Source organism: Phoxinus phoxinus (assembly GCF_949152265.1).
Source record: "Phoxinus phoxinus genome assembly, chromosome: 1".
NCBI lineage: Eukaryota > Metazoa > Chordata > Actinopteri > Cypriniformes > Leuciscidae > Phoxinus > Phoxinus phoxinus.
The window spans coordinates 16,419,339-16,438,238 of NC_136876.1; the positions used below are offsets into that span (position 1 = coordinate 16,419,339).

The window sequence follows — 18,900 nt, forward strand, 5'->3', positions numbered from 1 at the left end:
ACTACTATTTTATTGGCTTGATTTTATGCTAGCATACCACTCAAAATTTCCCAGTTTAAATTTTTGTTTTACCATTGAAATTATCTTCCTCTATATTCACGTCACCAGATCCAGTGACTTCAACAGCAGCATTGATGACGTCCAGTCCTCCTCAGTAGAAGATTCGGCCCGGCTGCAGGATCTACTCGGCCCAGAGGCTTTGGTTGCCTTTTTCCTGTTGCTTCTTCTTGTTTGGTTCCTCAACCGGGAGTTCGAGGTGAGCTACCGTCTACACTTCCACGGGAACGTGGAAGCAGATCAGCACCGCATCAAAATCCAAAACATGCGGGACCAGGCGGACTGGCTCCTGCGCAACATCATCCCGATCCACGTAGCCGAGCAGCTGAAGGTGACCCAGAGCTACTCGAAGAACCACGACAACGTGGGCGTCATCTTCGCCAGCATCGTCAACTTCAGCGAGTTCTACGAAGAGAGCTACGAAGGCGGGAAAGAGTGCTACCGCGTCCTCAACGAACTCATCGGGGACTTCGACGAACTCTTGCGCAAGTCTGACTTTTCCAACATAGAGAAGATCAAGACGATCGGCGCGACCTACATGGCGGCGTCGGGGCTCAATACGCAACAGTGTAGCGACCAGGCCCATCCGCACGCCCACCTGCGAGCGCTCTTCGAATTCTGCCTGGAAATGATGCGAGTGGTGGACGACTTCAATAAAAACATGCTGGGCTTTAAGTTCAAGTTACGGATTGGGTTCAATCACGGACCCCTCACTGCCGGAGTCATCGGCACCACCAAGCTCCTCTACGACATCTGGGGAGACACGGTGAACATCGCCAGCCGGATGGACACGACTGGTGTGGAGTGTCGTGCTCAGGTTAGTGAGGAGAGCTACTGCGTGCTCAGCGGAATGGACTACGAGTTCGACTACCGAGGTACCGTCAACGTGAAGGGCAAGGGTCAAATGAAGACCTACCTTTACCCGAAGAGCGCAGACAGCGGACCTGTACCTCAATACCAGCTCTCGGTCTCTCCAGAGATTCGAGCGCAGGTGGACGGCAGCATCGGGCGCTCACCCACCGATGAAATCGCTAATATGATGATGGCAACCAAAGCCAGTAAAGTAGGTGGATCTTTCTCCGTGAGTTCAGGGCTTACCGAACAGGGATACGCTGGTAGAGACTTTCCCGAAAAGATTGCTGGAAGCAACGGTACGTCCAAGGCCCAACGATCTGCTTCTGCTGTTGGCCTGACTTGCATACCAGAAAACAACCTGAGCGCAAGTCCAGCGGTTTTCGGTAAACAAGCAGAACCGACTTTGAGCGCTCCTGTCCGGGCGGAAAACGCAGAGGCCAATGCAAACAGGATGGGAGAAATAGCGTACATGGGTGAAATGACAAAACTTTGACTCTAATACATGCCAAAAATGTTGTTGCTGTTGGTCTTAACCCTTTAAACGTGGGCTTGCAACCCTCTCTGTTGAGTTTGTAGGGATAAGCATGTTTAGGGACGAATGATAGTGTAGATTTGCATCTGTGTATGTGGAGTGGAAAGTTTAAGCACATTATCTTAAAAGTCTTTATATCGCTAGCTGAACCAGGAGACGCTTTCACATCTAGTGCCGTGGACCGTAAAAACTCTGAATCATTTCTTCATGGAATAAGAAATGCTGGGGAGATGCATTGGGACGGCACAGACCTGAAGTCCCATCCTTAAATAGACCGCAGTTATTCCCGCTAATTTAATTTAGACTATTATTCCCCTATTATTGTCCACCTTTCGTGAATTATTTTCTTTTAATGAAGTGCCTTTAGGATGATAACAACAATATGTATGAGGCATTAAAAAAAAAAAAAGATTTCTCAATCAAATCTTTAGCTAAAGGTCAAAAAGATTTAGCATGTAAAATTGATGTTAGAGAAATGCTTTAATTTTTGTGGAAGTATTTGATATATTTTGGAATATTTATTGATATTTTTGAGTTCTCGTTGAACGTTCAACAGTCAGTATTCCAAACAATTTTACAAAGCAAAACTCTATATTGCGATTTTAAAAAGACCCAAGACTCTGAATGGTGCATGGCCAAAAGTGTCTGTGAAGAAGTATTAGTGAAATGTATAGAGCAAGCTATGGGCTAAATTCACCTACAATCAAGAATATTAATCATTTCACAGGAGATTGTTTCTCTTGCTTTATCTTGATGCATGTATTCCTAACTGTCTGATTATGGCCTTTCTGTCTTTTTTTCGTGATTTTTATTTTATTTATTTTTTTCCCTGTCGCTCTTCATTCTGCAGCTAAATGTTGGGTTGAGAACTAACAATGAGTTCTTAGACGACATGGCAAGTTTTCCTTAACTCTGATGAGTTCATAGTCTTAAAGGACACAATTGTAGTCTTAAAGGACAGAAATGTTTTCATGCATCAGCTACTGTGAGCTACTGTTTTAAGATATAGGCAATTTGATTACAAATCAACATTAAAAAAATCTACATTGATTCATCAGTGTACGTTGTTGTAAAAGCAAAAAAGTTTATCTCACGGGCATGGAAAAAATAAAGTTAGCCAACAGCCATATAACAGTGTTATAGACTTTTGTAGCAGGTATAGTGCAGCAATTCAATGATGATTAATGGTAAACTGATTATGGCAATAATAGAAAATAACGATAGATTTGAAAACAATGTTTTAAAATTGGGAGATACTGTGGTCAAGAATCCTCCTTGAAAGTGGGTTGCTGGTCTTGTTTGGCTTTATTCTGCCTACTTCCACCATCCAAACAATTCCTGATGGATAAAATTAAATCCTTTTTCCTCATTGAATATTATGTTGCACTTAAAGGTGCAGTAAGCGATTTCTGAGAAACACTGTTGATATTTGAAATCAGCCCAAAAAAACACGCCCCTCCCTTCATTGCTCCACCCCCAAAATTCACAAGTACGGATGTGGATGTCTCTTTACCATAGCTGAAAGCGAAGCAAAATAATGCTTCTCAAAAAAACTAAGCGAAGATGAGGAACGAATGACAAGGGAGAACAAAAATGTAAGAGTACACAAGAGTATATACAAGCTAGTCTCGCGTAGCCAGACCTTCTGCCGTCAGTCTGAAGGTCTGGCTCTAGACCTCTGTGCAGCTTTTCTTGGCCAAGGACCGCCCAAGAGGTTTGAAGTTTGACTGACATGTAACGTGTGACATGTGACAACAGCGTATTCACACTTGAATGTGAAGTGAACAAAACTTTTTTGGTGTGGTGGCGTTTACAAAGTTCATCCCGGCCACGAGTGCACCTTCAGAGAGACATTCAGCCTTTGTGCTCAGATTTGGGAGGAGAGATGCTGAAACCATTGTTAGTCAGTGACATTCTGTTAAAAACTAAAATATTACATTTTGCAGTATAGCTAGTTAGTAAGCCAACTGGTTTCATTTATTTGTATTTTTGGCTTATAATTTTGAATGACAGATGTCATCATGTCATATTTATTTTAGCCTATTTATCTTTGTGAGAGAGAGTTGTTTTTTTTATTTTTTATTTTTATCCCCAATCCCTCTTTCTGTCTTTAGGGGAAATTTAAATGTAAGATTCTGGAAAACGAGATCTAAATTTAGCGGGATCGGTCAGGAAGAAAATCATTCTAAGCAGATTGCGGGTGAACACAGAGTGATTTTAGGCGGGAACAGGTGCAGAACCTGGCGTACACTAAATAAACAGTCCCGGGCAGACCTCTAGGCCCTGTTCACACCTGGTATTCAGATGCGTTTTGGTCGACGCTAAATACAGGTGTAAACGGGGTCTAAACGTTTTGAGCTTGTCCACTTTCCACATCTTCCAGAGGCAGTTGAAAACACATTCGACAGGATTGCTTTCTTAGTGTAAACGCTCATGTGGTCGGATGTGTTCGCAAAGATGCATAATCTCCTCCTACTGACCTAATGCGTAAACATTATGGGAAGCACTAGCCAGACGGGATTAAAACTTTATCAGCTGGAGACACAGGTTTGGTTTGAAGACGAAAAATGTACCAAGCACTCTGTTCTTGCACCATTCCTGATTTCTAACACACACTCACAGCGTTCGGCTGGTCTTGCGGCTGTCAGAGCAGAAACAAAAGCTGATGTTCTCCGTGTGTTTTTCTGTCGTTTTCGGGCGCAATCATATGTAAATTGCACAAGCTTATTTCATCCATTAGATCGAAAGATCTGAAAAAAACACTTACGTTTTCCCCGCCCATAGACCCTCCCATCGAAGAAATCAGGACTGGAGTGGTTTAAAGTGGACATAAGAGACGGATTAAAACACCAGATGTAAATAGGAATATGTCTCCCTCGTCTGTGACCCGATCGACCAAAACACACCTGGTGTAAACAGGGCCTTAGTTAACTTACAAGTGTGTTGTAGCACTCGGTCCGATCCACTTTTAACAGTGTTTCTCAGAAATCACTTACTGCACCTTTAAGAAAATACGTCAAATGAGAGTATTAACATGCCATTTAATGTTGGCTTTGATTTTGGTTGTCGTCAACTAATATCGTAAACGAGAAAAAGTTAATTAAATTAGTTAAAATGTGAAAAAAAGAAACTTTAACTCTTTTTCAAAATAAATGGACAAGAAATTATGTTTATAATTAAGTGGCAGAGGATGGTTGCGAGTACTGGCAATAATCTAGGCAACATATATTTACTCTAGCCAGTCAAATGTACAGACTTGTGTGAATATTATAATAGGTTATAGACCATAGCCTTAACTCTGCCTGCTTGTCTTTTGATGTGCAATATAAAGGGTGAATTATTGTATGGGATATTAGCAAAAGGATCTGTAAATGTAGATTTGAATCATTGTCGCTTTGTACGTAACTTAATCTGCACTGATACTGCATCCATTATATGACTGTCACATGCTTTAGTCCATGACGTGTTTACCTTTTGATAGCAGTTTAATTGGTTTCCTTACCTTTTAGCTTTATGATAGGCAACCACGGGTTGTGTGCTCAAAGATATGTTGTTGATTTTTCACATTTATAGAGATTGTGCTCTGATTATGAGCAAATGTGAAATGCATAACTTTTTTTGTGTGTGTGACATTTCTGTGAATTTGCAATCTGCCAAGATCCTAAAAGGGAATTGTTCTAAAACGCGATTCATTTGTCAGTATTTCTCATTGTATATATTAGTGCCTTTTACTCATTTAGAAGGCATCGACTAGTCAAATTGAAATCCTTGTTTATATGTTCAATTTCATACTGCTTGTGTCTTAATGTGATCTTTAGCGCTGTGCCTTTTCTTCAGAATTAGCTTGACGTGTTCATTCTCACTGTATATTCCTTATGAATGTGAACTGCTCTTCATTTTGAAATATTGGTAGGATGAATATTGTCATTTTACTACTAGGTGCCATTCTTAAATAAGTCATTTTATTCTGTGCTGATTTTAATACTGTTAAATTGATGTGTTTTCGGTGACGCCAAGCATTGCAAGCCATGTATTTATAATATCTTTTATAGGGCACAACTTTTGCTAAATAATAATAAACATGCCCCTGCTGTCTGGAGGGGGAATGAGCACACAACCTTGTTTCAGAGAGGAGAGCAATATTAAACTTGATCCATCTAAATAAGCATTACGCTTCAGCCTCTGAAATGCTTTAGAGCTTGAACTTAGCTTGACGAAGCACATTTATGTTTTTTTATCATATCATTATGAGACATAACTTTCCATTCCATTACTTCTGCTTGAGTCTTCATCATGAGCAAAGTGAAAAACACATTTAGGATGAATGAAAGGGCTGAACTTATATGCATGATAACAGTAGAGCCACATTTTATTTGATTTTTTTCTACTTTACAATCACTTCAGTTGGTCCAATTGATGAATACAAGCAATTTGACATAATAAATGTGTGTATGTATCATTTGACACACAAATGTGTGTTTTTAATAGAAGTATTACACACTGAGACTTCTTGCCAAAGAGTGTAATTATTAAAGAATGTATGATTTTGAGTTTCAGTCAGTTTCTTTGGAGATACAGTCATTTATTAATTTGTATAAAGTTTCTCCTTTGTTTGTACATATGCATTGCTCTGTATTTAACATATAACCTATTTCATTTTTGTATTATTTATACTGATGCATGTGCCATACTATTACATCAAAGCTAATGGATAAAAAGGGAAAGCCAATAATAGTGTTGAAGTCTGCGTGCTGCCTGTTGATTTACAATGAATATAACGTTACCTTAAAGCTTTCTATATCTGTTCACATTAACAATATATCCTGTGCATACACTACCAAACAAGTTTTCTATCACTTTAAATAGCCCATGACTTTCCTTGCTTTATTCTTATCAAGTATATTGTATTTACAAATTGCAAGGCTGTATGGCAATTCAATGGCAGTTTGCAGACACTAACGTTAGCCTACTGAAAAATATCTAGTTAACCTGTGCAAGAAACTTGAATTTAATTTTAATAAAGAGCTGTCACAGTAACAATAAATAGTACTAACTGTAATATTTGTTTCCATGGTACACTTTTGTGAGGGTACACTCAAATTTGAACCGATTGAATACTACATCTTCGACATTTACATGTAAACACCGGCCTCTAGCGGCCGTTATGGTCACGACCGCGTGACGTACACGTTTGCGTAAGGGGCGTGGCTGCGCAGCCCCTCCTCCTTCACAGTCTGGCTGGAAAAGAAAAAAAAACTTTTTGTATCGAAGGAATCAACAGCCGCCATCTTGTCGCGGATGAGCGTCAGGATTTCGGGAGAGCATTATATCATTTTTTACGCTACCTGCTCCATCGGAACCGGCCCAAATAGCTTCCCAGCGACGAAAACGACAAGCTTTGGGCCAAATCGTGGATCTTTGTGGCGAATATCAGCGTAATGGAGCCGTTTTTGTGGTCGGCTGGAAAACCCCCGTATATCTGATTTCCCCCTTCAGCGCGAGCGGCGCTCCTGTGCCACTCGCCTATATTAAAAATAATTATTTTTTTCTAATTTTTCATTTATATTGCTGGACTTTACTGCTTATTCGATTCGGGCTGGACATGGAGCATGAAGGTCTTTATTTTTATTCGCAGAAAATTGCATTTTTGAAGAGACCCACGCGAACCACTTAAAGGAATCGAGATTTTTCGCCCTCGTCGTGTATTTCTCGGTTTTAACGATGATATAATTTATTTTCGTGGGGTTCGGGGCGATCATTAAGGTTAATTATGCGGGTTTTGGGTGTTGGATTATCATGGGGTGAATGGCGATGGCGGAGCGGGGCGCTGTCGAGTCGCGTTTGAGCCCCATCTGTTAATTATTGGCTCCTGATCGCTGAATAATAATAGAAAAACCCGAGGGTTGATTTGATTTATTTCGCTTTGTCCCCCTTCCGGGCTCTTGGAAGACGCATTTATTGCTTTGACGTGTTTTTTTGAGAAGCGAGAGAGAGAGCACGATGGCTGACAATCTACTGGATATGGGTCCTCCCAACGCAAAGCGGCCCAAACTGAACTCACCTGCGCTGTCCTCCTCCGACACTCCAGGTAAGATGCTCACCTGTCAAATCTGAAAACTTCTCAGACGTCATCTGTCATGTCAAAAATCTAGATAAGAACTTCTCAGTCAGCTCACCTGTCTCGTAACAATACATTTGCTCAGACGTCAAGTGTCAGATCAGAAACCCTTTAGACCAGACTAAATTCTCACGTGTTCAATAAGAAATCTCTCAGGACAGGTTTAGGTAGCGATCTCACCTGTCCTATGAGAAACCGTCCTGATCAGGACCAGGTAAGTCTCATCATCAGAGTAGTCCAGGTATGCTGCTCACCTGTCCCACCACAGATCGGTCAGTGCAGGTAAGACTCGGTTTTTGTGGGACTCTCACCTCTCTATCAGAAGCCAGATCCAGGTCTTACTAAAGATTTGACAGTTATGCTTTTTCGATATCCATAGTTTTTAAACTAATGTTTCTGCTAACTGGTATGCAGAATTTTTTTTTTACGCAGTAATATTCTGGATTATCATTAGACCGAAATTAAAAACAGATGCATTATAAATGTTGTTATTATTAATAATAATTCTTATTAGCATTACAATTGTTATTTGTGACCTAAACGATCAGTTTTTTTGTTTTGAGTTAATGGTTTAGGTACTTATTTCTCACTTGTGAATTAATAACTGTTATGTAATTGAAAGATAATTACGTTATATTTATATGCGTTTTTAAAATTGTGTTGAGTATTATTGAGTGCTTTTATTTAGACAGCCATCAAATTGCGCCATTTGTCGGCAGGCTTGGTGTTAAAGAAAATCGATCAAATTAAAGTGTGAATATTGGTGAAATATGTCGGTTTAGATACGTCTTGTTTACTTTTCTGATAACTGATATGCAGAGCTGAGTTTTATTTATTTTTTTTGGCAATAACTAGATTGTTTGACAATACAAATACGTAATTTATATTTTATTATTAACAATAAATCTTATTAGGATTAATGTTGTTTGCGAAGTAACTTTGTGATCGAAGTGGTCAAAAAGCAATCTAACACTTTACAATAAGGTTACATTAGTTAATGAATTAACTTGCATGAACTAACAATGAGCAATATATTCTTACAGCATTGAACATTTTGTTAATGTAAGTTAATAAAAATGTTCACGTTAGTTCACAGGGCATTAACTAAAGTTACAGATACAACTTTTAATCTTGGAAATGTATTAGGAAATGTTAAGATTAACAAATTAAATATGATTGATATAGAATATGTTAAATAATACAGGCTAGTTAAATTAAACCTTATTGTAAAGTGTTGCCAATTTTAGGTTTTGTCTTAATTGTTAAGCTACATATTTCTCGCTTGAGAATGAATAAATTGTTTATTAAAAATAATAATTACTTTTGCATACTTTACTATACTGTTGTTGGTTTGCTTTTATTTAGATGCCCATCAAATGGTCGCACTTATTAGTTGACTCCGTAATAAACAACAATAACCGATTAAGTTGAAGTGTGAATATCGGTAAAATATATCAGTCATAAAACTGCATGATATCATGCAAATATATCAATATAAAAAAAAGATTTCGTCGCCATCCAGTTCTCACCTGTCGCGTCAAGCCAGGTTCAGGTGAGACACTTACCTGGCACATAAGAATCCTCCCAAACTGGGTTCAGGTAAGACTTTCTGTCATTAATTACTCGCCCTCATGTCGGTCCATCCTCGTAAGACCTTCGTTCATCTTCAGAACACAAATCAAGATATTTTTGATGAAATCCGAGAGGTTTCTGACCCCACATAGACAATGTTATTGCAACGTTCAAGGCCCAGAAAGGTAGTAAAGACATCATTAAAATAGTCTGTGTGACTACAGTGGTTCAACCTAATGTTATGAAGCGACAAGAAAACTTTTTGTGTGTAATAACCCCCCAAAAATAATGATTTAATTCAACAATCTCTTCCGCTTCATTCTCCTCCGCTGTTGATGTAGTGTAAACAGAGCAGCGCTTTCCGAGTTCTACGTCAGATCGCCACCTCCCCATTGGGCGACGCTGGTCATGTGAGACCACGACAGATGCGTGTGATGCAGGATCTGGCCAATAATGAGCCGGAGTTCTGACGTAGAACCAGGAAGCGCTGTTCTGCTGTCTATGAAGAAGGTCAGAAAGCTTACATGTTTGGAACGACATGGGTGAGTAATTAAAGACAGAAATGTCAATTTTGGGTGAACTACCCTTTAAAGTACCTTTCACGCTGAGCATGACGCGATAAATCTAATTCGCAGACGACCGGTGCTTTCACATCAAACGCGAAACGTTTGATCACCTTCTGCTAATTCACACCTGCATGATAGATGGCGCTGACCGAGAATACATTTTTCCTCGTCTATATATCTTGTAGGTTTCTCCATTTGGTTTTTTAACCTACTCCGCTGCATAACATACAACAGTAAATTAAGATAATGGTACTAGCCTATACTAGAAACACAAACCGGTGCATTAGAGCTACAATTAGCATCAACGTACACATTACAATTTATGATATTATGACTTCACTCAAAACCCACTTAAAACAACAAGAAGCTTGTAAACTTCTGATTGCGATCTAAAGTGGATTTTGATAAAATAATGGGCAGATATGCATTATTTGTAGTTTTGTATAATGAACTGAATGCTGCATGCTTAGTAGAGATGCGCGGATGGGCTATTATTTAATCCGCAACGGCATCACAAAACTCATCATCCGTCCGCCATCCATCCACACCAACGTTTTTTGACCAATTTTCAAAGCCGCACCCGCCCGCCATCCGCTGATTGTTCTATGTTCTAGGTCTATGGGCGATGCAAGGCGCTGCTGACGCGAGCCGCGAGCTAGAAAGCTCTTGCCTGTTCTAGAAAGGATACTGATCCAATGCAGCAAATATATTTAAAGGTTAAAGTCCCCATAGCCTATTGGCTGTGTTATCCCCAGAATATCAGCAGTGAGCTCCATTTCCGATCGGCGCGCAGGGTCAAAAATAAATAAATTGCCTAAATAAAACGCACATCGGCAAACCTGAACTTACCTGACTAGGCTACTGTACAATTTTATCATTGTAATAAAAAATGCAATTTGGCACACAATTTCTACATGCTGCTATTTAGCCTACTACTAATTAATGCCTATTGCACTTTATTTTTTTGCAAAAAGAAAGTAATTCACATTATAGGCTAATTAACTACGCACTGTCATGACAGGGTGACGACTAGGACGAGCCTGTTCTGAAGACTGTGCATTTTATACCAGCAGGCCTAACAATCATACAAGAAACAAACTATGGAGCCTCGATATTAAAGAAACGCAGACTCTATTCATTCCGAATTTCGCTGGAAGTCCACCGCACAACAGTGCAACGTGCATGTTCACATTTTTAATTGTCCATAACAACCCCAAAACTTGCTTGCTTGCCTTGCACATCTAATTAATAGGCAAAGATTTCCGACTATTTTACTTAACTACTTTTATTTTGCTGTGGATGTTATTGAGCTTGTAGAAGTTTAGCTCTTGCGTTCGTCTGAACATCTCGTGCTGCCATTGTCCGATGTCATTTCTGAGTCGTATCACTCCATAATCTGTCTCTTTAAATGCCTACTCCCTGAGTGGTAGGCTACAATGACTGGCTGTTTTAAAACATTTCTAATATTTTAGTTATAAACTAAGCGCTGGTTCATCCAGCAAAGAAACAAGTGAAGTCTTTATAAATCAATCATTCAAACCGATTTAAAAAATATTCAGTTTCACCTGTCTGGATCTTACATGTGTGTTCAAGCATATTCTACCCCTTCTGAGAGGGTATTCTCCACTGTTGGAGATGGAATAAGCTAGGAGAGCTCCCAAATTATCCTAGAGAATGCAGAAATGTTTATTTTCCTTCAGAAAAATTAATTATTTTGGCAAATATTGCTCAATAATATGTTGAATTTGTTGACATTACCAGTCTGTTAAACTCATTTGACAAGTATAAGAAATAAACACAAAAAAGATTGGGCATTTTCCCCTTACTACTATTTTTTTATTAGTTGTTTTAATAATTTTTATTGAATGGGAACCGTACCAGTAAAGACTGTGTAAAAGAGGATAATATAATAACCTGTTCATTGCCAATAGAGATGCACCGATAACACTTTTCTAGGCCGATTCCCGATTTTTCATTGAGTTTGACCTGCCGATACCGATTGTAGCCAATTCCGATTCATTTTTTTCTAACCACTTTACAGCACACACAAATAATTTTTTATAAAACACCATATACTTTTACCCAAACTGAATAATAAAAACAAGTCTAAATGGGTACATTTTCGATACATTTTTGAGTCTTCATTTTCTTTTCTGACATAGCCTACTCCAGTTCTTGCTAAAACACAATAGACATGCAAATTCTGTGCATTTTGGGCACTTTTTGCGTGAAATTATATTTATTTTGTCCATCAAAAGTGTGCTTTCACTTTAATTGAGCGTGAGCAGCGCAGCAAAACGGACACTCCTGCTTGATGCTCACGCTCACCCGCTGCTCCTGCTCACGATGTGAATGCACTCATTTATTAACATGCACGGCAAAAAAAATACACGCTGCTCACGCTTGCGGTGTGAAACGGCTGTAATTCATGAGGTTTCCTACATGTGCGGAAGTTCTGTGTGCACGTGTGATGCTGATGTTGTGCGATGTTAATCATGCGGCGCCCGAGTGCATTTGACCGGCATAAAATCGGCATGTCGCCGGTCATGGCCGATCACGTGAAAATCGGCCAATTCTGGTCACCAGTCGATCAATCGGTGCATCTCTAATTGCCAATAAAGTGAAATTACTGAACCTAAATATTAGAGCTTGGTAAAAAAAATGCTCATGTCTTAGAGGTTGTTTTATCTAGAGGAGTTGATGCAGATGAAACTAGAGTTGTCAAAAAGTACCGACTTGAAATTTAAAAATGTGACGATACCAGCATTTCCCTCTTGCATTTTGAGCGCTGCTGAACGGTTTCTTAAACCCCTCTGATTGGCTGTTGTGTTGACGTGCTCAACATGTTTGTGATTGGCTACAATGATCAACAATGACCTATTTGACGCTCTTCACAGAGCGCTTGCATAGATACACACGGGAGCGTTTAAAAGCAGGCATCTATCCGTCTATCAGCAGATATATTATGGATCCACCTGATCGCTGTTCGTGTCAGCATGACTCTGCTGCATAAAGACAATTCTAGCAAATACCCTTATTTCTGGTATGCAAACAGGAATGCGCTGAATTGGTGTACAACAAATCTGTGCACAATAGTATGTACAATAAATGTTTCCATTAAAGTTAATATTTTAACTTTAAAATTTTGTTTTAGTGATGCACCGAAATTTCAGCAATTGGAAATTTTCAGTCAAAATGGCCCAAATCGTTGCCCGAAACAGTTATGTTTAATGTGTTTTTTTCTCTTCAGAGAGCGCCAGAGAGAAATGCACATTTCATACGGATTACATAGATTTCTTTCGTTTTTAATTGTTCTGATTAAGTATGATTTAAAGCGTTCTGTAGATATGTATATATATATTTCTCAGGTTTGTGAGGCAAGTAGGCTATGCTGGGTTTCGATTAATTTATGAGATGAGCTCCAGTTCATGCGCCTCCGTGTCGTGATATATTATCTGCTTTACTTATTTATTCAATAAAGGCAATTGGTTGATGAAACATTGATTAAAATTAAGATGCAATTAATACAAAACTAAATTCACTTTAAAGAAATGCTTTGTGCTTTCTGATTGAGGTCTCTGAGGAAGTTTTTGCAGTCTTTTAGAGACTATTTCAGAGCGGTCACGTCCATAACCGAGAACTGTCACGTCCGTAACATTGTTTTTTCCTCATAAATGCACACACGAAAATTAAAATAAAATGAATATTTTGTTCTGTGAAGAGCATAGTAGCTTGGAGAGCTTACATTAGTAAGCTACAGGACATCGTCTTTTCAAAACATGACCTGCGCGAAAGAGAAAAAAAAATATGTGTCATTGTACCCAGCACTTCTGAAAATGCACTTCCGAATGCGTCTCTGTCCCCAGCACATTTCAAACCAAACTGATACCCGTGCTCGAAATGCCTCTCATGCTATGTTCACGGTCGTCACGTGCACATAGGAAACACGCCACCCCCCTATCGGCAATATTCATATTCGGAAATATTCATATCTGCCGATGATGGTCATTTTAAGCTTTTATCGGCCGATACCGATGGTGTGCCGATATCATCGTGCATCCCTAATCACAATATATTTCTTAATTTCGGTCGATACGATATAATTCCGATATCGATATTAACAATATAAAAGCCTCAGGAAAAACTGCCAAGAACGCCCACAATTAATATCTGTACCTACAAACTTCTGAAAAATGTATTTGCCAAGTCTCTGAAACCTCTTCATAAAACGATAGCCTATATTTTAGAAATAAAAATGGTACAAATAAATTGTTAATATTTTATTTGTATTTAGCCTTCACACAAGAAATGTGAAAGCACTGTAAAATAAACATAAGTTGGTCCCACTTTATATTAAGTGGCTTTAAGTACTATGTACTTGCATAGAAAAATAAGTACAATGTACTTATTGTGTTCATGTTGCAAAATACCTTTTCTGCTATTGAGGTGTGATACGTGTAAGGTTAGGGACAGGTGTGCTGGTATGGTTAGGTATAAGGGTGTTTTAAGGTGTAAGGGACAGGTTATTCAACAGTGTAATTACATAAATTAATTACAAGCAGGTATTTTTTAAATATAAGTACAATGTAAAAACATATATGTACACAATAAGTCCATTGTGTCAAATTATTAACTTCAATGTAAGTACATAGTAGTTAAAGCCACTTAATATAAAGTGGGACCGCCAGGATAAAGAATGTGTAAAGTGCTCAGAGTTGCTGTGGAAAAAAAAGAAAAAAAAGAAAAAGTATTTACTTTAAACAGCCTTCTTTTTTATCCCCATTATAATTTCTGTTGTCAGTGTTTCTTTGTCTGGACTAGGGGTGGGCGATATGGCAAAAATATGATATCACGATTTTTTTCAGGAAAATCACGATTCACGATTTTATCACGATTCCTTTTCATGTTGGTTTTACTATTTTGCAAGTGACTGAGCATCACAGCCAAACTAATGTCCCTATTTTAAAAACAAAGCCTTAGGTAACAAAATATAAAATAAAAAAGAATGGCAGATATTTAGGCCAAAGTGGTGAAGATAAAAAATCTTTGTCATTTTCTTTGTTATTAAAAATTAAGAACAAAGATACACATACACAACTTAATATACAAATTAAATAAACAGTGCTTTATTTTTTCAGCTGGTGAATTTAACAGCATTGAAGAAAGTAATTCAATGAACAAATATGAAAATAAAACAACATCGACTTCACTGTATACATTTTACATTGATTCTTATTAAAACTACTATTAAAGTTCTTAGTCAAGAGTGAGTGAGATGCTCTTTGTATTTTGTTGTTTTATTAAGGGATAGTTCTCCCAAAAATTGTAATTCTCTCAAGCCGTTTTAAACCCGAATAAGTCTCCCTCTTCTGTTGAAAATAAAAGTTATTTGGAGGAATGTGGGTAACCAAACAGTTGATGTACCCCAGTGACTTAATAATAGTTTTTTCCTACTATGGTAGTCAATGGGGACCAGCAACCGCCCGGTTAGCCACACTCCTCAAAATATCTTCTTTTGTGTTCAGCACAAGAAAGAAATTAATACAGGTTTGGAACAACATTAGAGAGAGTAAATAATGACAGAATTTTTATTTTTGGGTAACTGTCCCTTTAAGGACAAGCGGCAGCATGTTTACTATTAGGGCTACTGTCTCTTTAAGATCTGCTCGCACGAGTCTTATATACACGCATTTGACAAGCAGATTTTTTCTTAATTTTTTCTATTGTTCTTTCACTTTAGACATAACCAACTTTTTTATGTAAACCTTGTGTGTATTTGACAGTATTAGTGCAATAAGACTCGAAAGATAACTTAGCCCAGTAATCAGATGCTGTTAGACAGGCTTTTAGTGCATGCGCGCGTCGGCTGTTTGCTCTCAGAAAAGCGCCCGTTAGAACAGCGCATCAGCAGCGAATGACATGTTTAACCGGCAAGGCTTTAAAGCACATGCAAATAATTCATTTTTATGAACTACAGTGTCCCGTTCCTCTGCATTGCATGTGGATATACGTCGCACTGTACAGTATGTTGAGACGGAGGCGCCAGAAATGCAAACTGATAAAATGCTTGATCCTACGATATTTCTTCAAAAGCAGATCGTGGAGACATTTTAATCGTCCACGATCAAAAATCGTAATATCGCACACCCCTAGTCTGGACACAAACACTGTACACACGCTGCCTGGTATCGGTTGTTGGTATCGGGGCATTTTTACGAGTACGAGTACATGAGCTCAGTATCGGTGCATCCCTAGATTAAAAGTATGATTTAAAGCGTTCTGTAGATAATGTATATATATTTCTCAGGTCTGTGAGGCAAGTAGGCTATGCTGGGTTTCGATTAATTTATGATGATATTTTGTTGCTGAGGGACATTTGGAGTGATAACACCCTGAATTCCTCTGAATGTAGCGTTTACATGAACGCTAAACACGTGATCGGGTTGTTGTGCGCATTTATGTCACAAACTTAAAATCAGAATAGATTTTTTTGACATGCGCAGACTGCACAAAAATATAGTTTCCAGCTGTTTGCACATAATAACTCCATTCGCCGAATCCGCCATTTTTGTCCGACAAAGCAGTCAGGAGAGTTAACTTAGTAGATTAACGTTGGAGGATTTGAACTTGAAAAACGGAGTGTAACGTTACTGACGTCTTTCCGCGGTTAGTACAACATTACTTATGTTCATTCATAAGTGTGAGAGCGGCGTAGCTTGGACATAGCAACAGTAACTAAAGAGGGCGGATCTTTACGAACGGTCAATTTGGAGGCAATGAACATATGAACCGTTGTGACGTGCTGCTTATATTTATCACGCAGTAAAAATGAAAACGTAAACGTAGCCCCTGCCTGTAATGTATATCGAAATGTGTTAAAAAATCATATCACCGTTATTGAAAAAATATATATCGTGATTAGGGCTGTGTATCACCAACAATGTCACGATACGATGCGCATCACGATACTAAAGCCACGATGCGATACGATACGTATCACGATATGGATCAATTTGGAATAAACATTTATTTTGAGCAGAGTTTAATAACAGTAATATCTGTTTATTGAATAACCAGTGTTATAACAGTTGTGATATAAAAAATTATACTGAAAAACTATTTAGTTTTTGTCATTTGTCAAAAAACAATGAGTTAAATGAAATAAAACAATTGGCACAAAAAGCTTAGAATGGCTCTCCCTTTTGCTTTTAAAGTCTCTGCCTCAATAACTGAAATAACAATTATAATGTCAATTATAGTGACACTGAAGCGTGTCAACAATGCTCAATGACTAAACAAAACTTAAAACATATTCCATAAAAGCAAAACCTGTAACAACTTAAATATAACTTTGTTTTTTTTTCAAACTCTTTTAAACACCTAGTATTTAACAATTTGGTCTTACATAAGTGTTGGAATGCGCACCAAACAGAGTCATTTCTTCACATTACGTCTCGCTTAACTTCATCATACAATATATGGATAAAAAACATGTATGTTTTCAAAACACGGATAAAGCGATATAATCCGCGAAAAACTTTTGTTACTCGCGAGGTGTTTGTGAGGCGGCTTTACTCTATGTATGCATGCAGAGAAAACCATCTCGAGCGCGCGAGTACTGAATAGTTTAAATTCCTTGAATGTTTAAACTGGTAAGACATAAAAAGACGTGCAAATGGTAAACTTTAGTCATGATGCAATGCTGGCCCGATTATGCAAGTAAATATTCCGTCATGTCACGACTCCGAAAAGCGAGAGTGTCGCCGCCTGCACCACGCTTGGCGCTTGCCTTGTGCAACACATTTGACAGACGAGAGAGAGAATGCAGCACCGTTGAACACTGATGCTGTTTGTGAAATTGCGTCTGGCATAAAGTTTTAAAATGACTGATTTGATTTTATAATCTGTGTGCATTCATTTAATAATAAAACCTACATGCTAAAGTGAATCAATGTTTGCGGCAATTTCCCGCATTATAAGTGGGAGACCTGCGGGATTGATTAAAATTATGCGCAATACCTGCAATCCCGCGCCGAAATTCGAGCCCTGAATTGGCTAAATTCAAAAGCACAACAGTATCGATACAGCAGCTGCTGTATTGATACGCGCATCGTCAGGAGTTCATGACGATGTATCGCTGTATCGATATTTTGAGCACAGCCCTAATCGTGATATATATTGATATTGAATTATTGTCTAGCCCTACGATCCATGCATTTAAATGATAACAGTGCAACTATGAAACACAAACCGCGTCCGACTTTTTATGTTCCCAAATGCACGTTATTGGAAGTTTATATGGAGTGGCGTTTACTGTGAACGGAGGTAATTTATTTAACTGAATCGCAGCCTTTGAATTCACATTAGCACTATGCTATATTATTATTGTAAATGGTTTTAAATATATCGCGTAGCCTTAGAAAACGGTGTAATAATGCGGCTCATGGATTTTCGTCTTTAAAAACGCGCCACTTCCAGTATTTTGCCAGTTACTCGACACGGGTAAATTGCAATTGACTTTAATCGAGGAATCGTTACAGTCCTTCCCGGTACTGCAGAACGGCAGGTACTGTCACACATAAATCTTTGGTGGGACAAAGATTTATCTTGGGGGCCGCCAAAATATATACAATGCAGGAAAAACCTTGATTATATTTTTACTTGCCTTGTAACATTCGTTATTTTAATGTAGGGCTGGGCGATAAAACGATAACGATAATTATCGCGATATAATTTTTCTCGATAAAACGATATCAAGAGTTCGATAAATGTTCGATAATTTGTTTTGCGCCAAAAGCGGAACGAATCTCAATTGAACCGCGCGCGCCACACGGACCGTTTATCCGCTCGGCTCAAAGTCCAAACGGCAGTGCGAGTTCACTAGAGCAGACGCGTTTACTCGGATCGGTCTCGGTCACTAGATCCAGTGAGAGCGCTTGAATTCAGCGAGGAACACAAATGTCTCAGTGATTTAAACCAGTTTAAAGGCAGATGAAACAGCGCTGACGAACAGGAGAAGCACTGTGCGCAACGATACAGTCAGAAGGCTTTTCCGTCTACACATTCCCATCATTTACCACGGATTTAACGTTACTGTAACGTTAGCCTAGTAATATTAACTGCACCATGAAATGTGGGATATATATATATTGAATTGTATAATATTATTAATGTAGACAATGTATTAAAGGACTAATGGA

At 38.5% G+C, this 18,900-nt stretch overlaps 2 protein-coding genes across 5 annotated transcripts in view; both read left to right on the forward strand.

Annotated features, from left to right (window-relative positions):
• LOC307008661 (adenylate cyclase 9) overlaps window positions 1-6,463 on the forward strand; it is a gene marked incomplete at its 5' end in the record, with an annotated part of 72,575 nt that extends 66,112 nt beyond the window's left edge. The window contains one exon of the mRNA XM_079631655.1: window positions 109-6,463. Within this exon, the coding sequence (XP_079487781.1) occupies window positions 109-1,405 (1,297 nt within the window). The 3' untranslated portion in view covers window positions 1,406-6,463. The remainder of the gene's footprint in view (window positions 1-108) is intronic.
• A 236-nt stretch (window positions 6,464-6,699) lies between these two features.
• The window catches only part of crebbpb (CREB binding lysine acetyltransferase b), a 66,976-nt gene continuing 54,775 nt past the window's right edge, over window positions 6,700-18,900 (forward strand). For 3 of the 4 annotated variants that reach the window (XM_079631671.1, XM_079631672.1, XM_079631673.1), the window contains exon 1: window positions 6,707-7,532. In XM_079631671.1, coding sequence (XP_079487797.1) covers window positions 7,445-7,532 — 88 coding nt within the window. In that variant the 5' untranslated portion in view covers window positions 6,707-7,444. Of the gene's footprint in view, window positions 7,533-18,900 lie in introns of all 4 variants that reach the window. The other variant, XM_079631674.1, reaches the window with a different exon arrangement.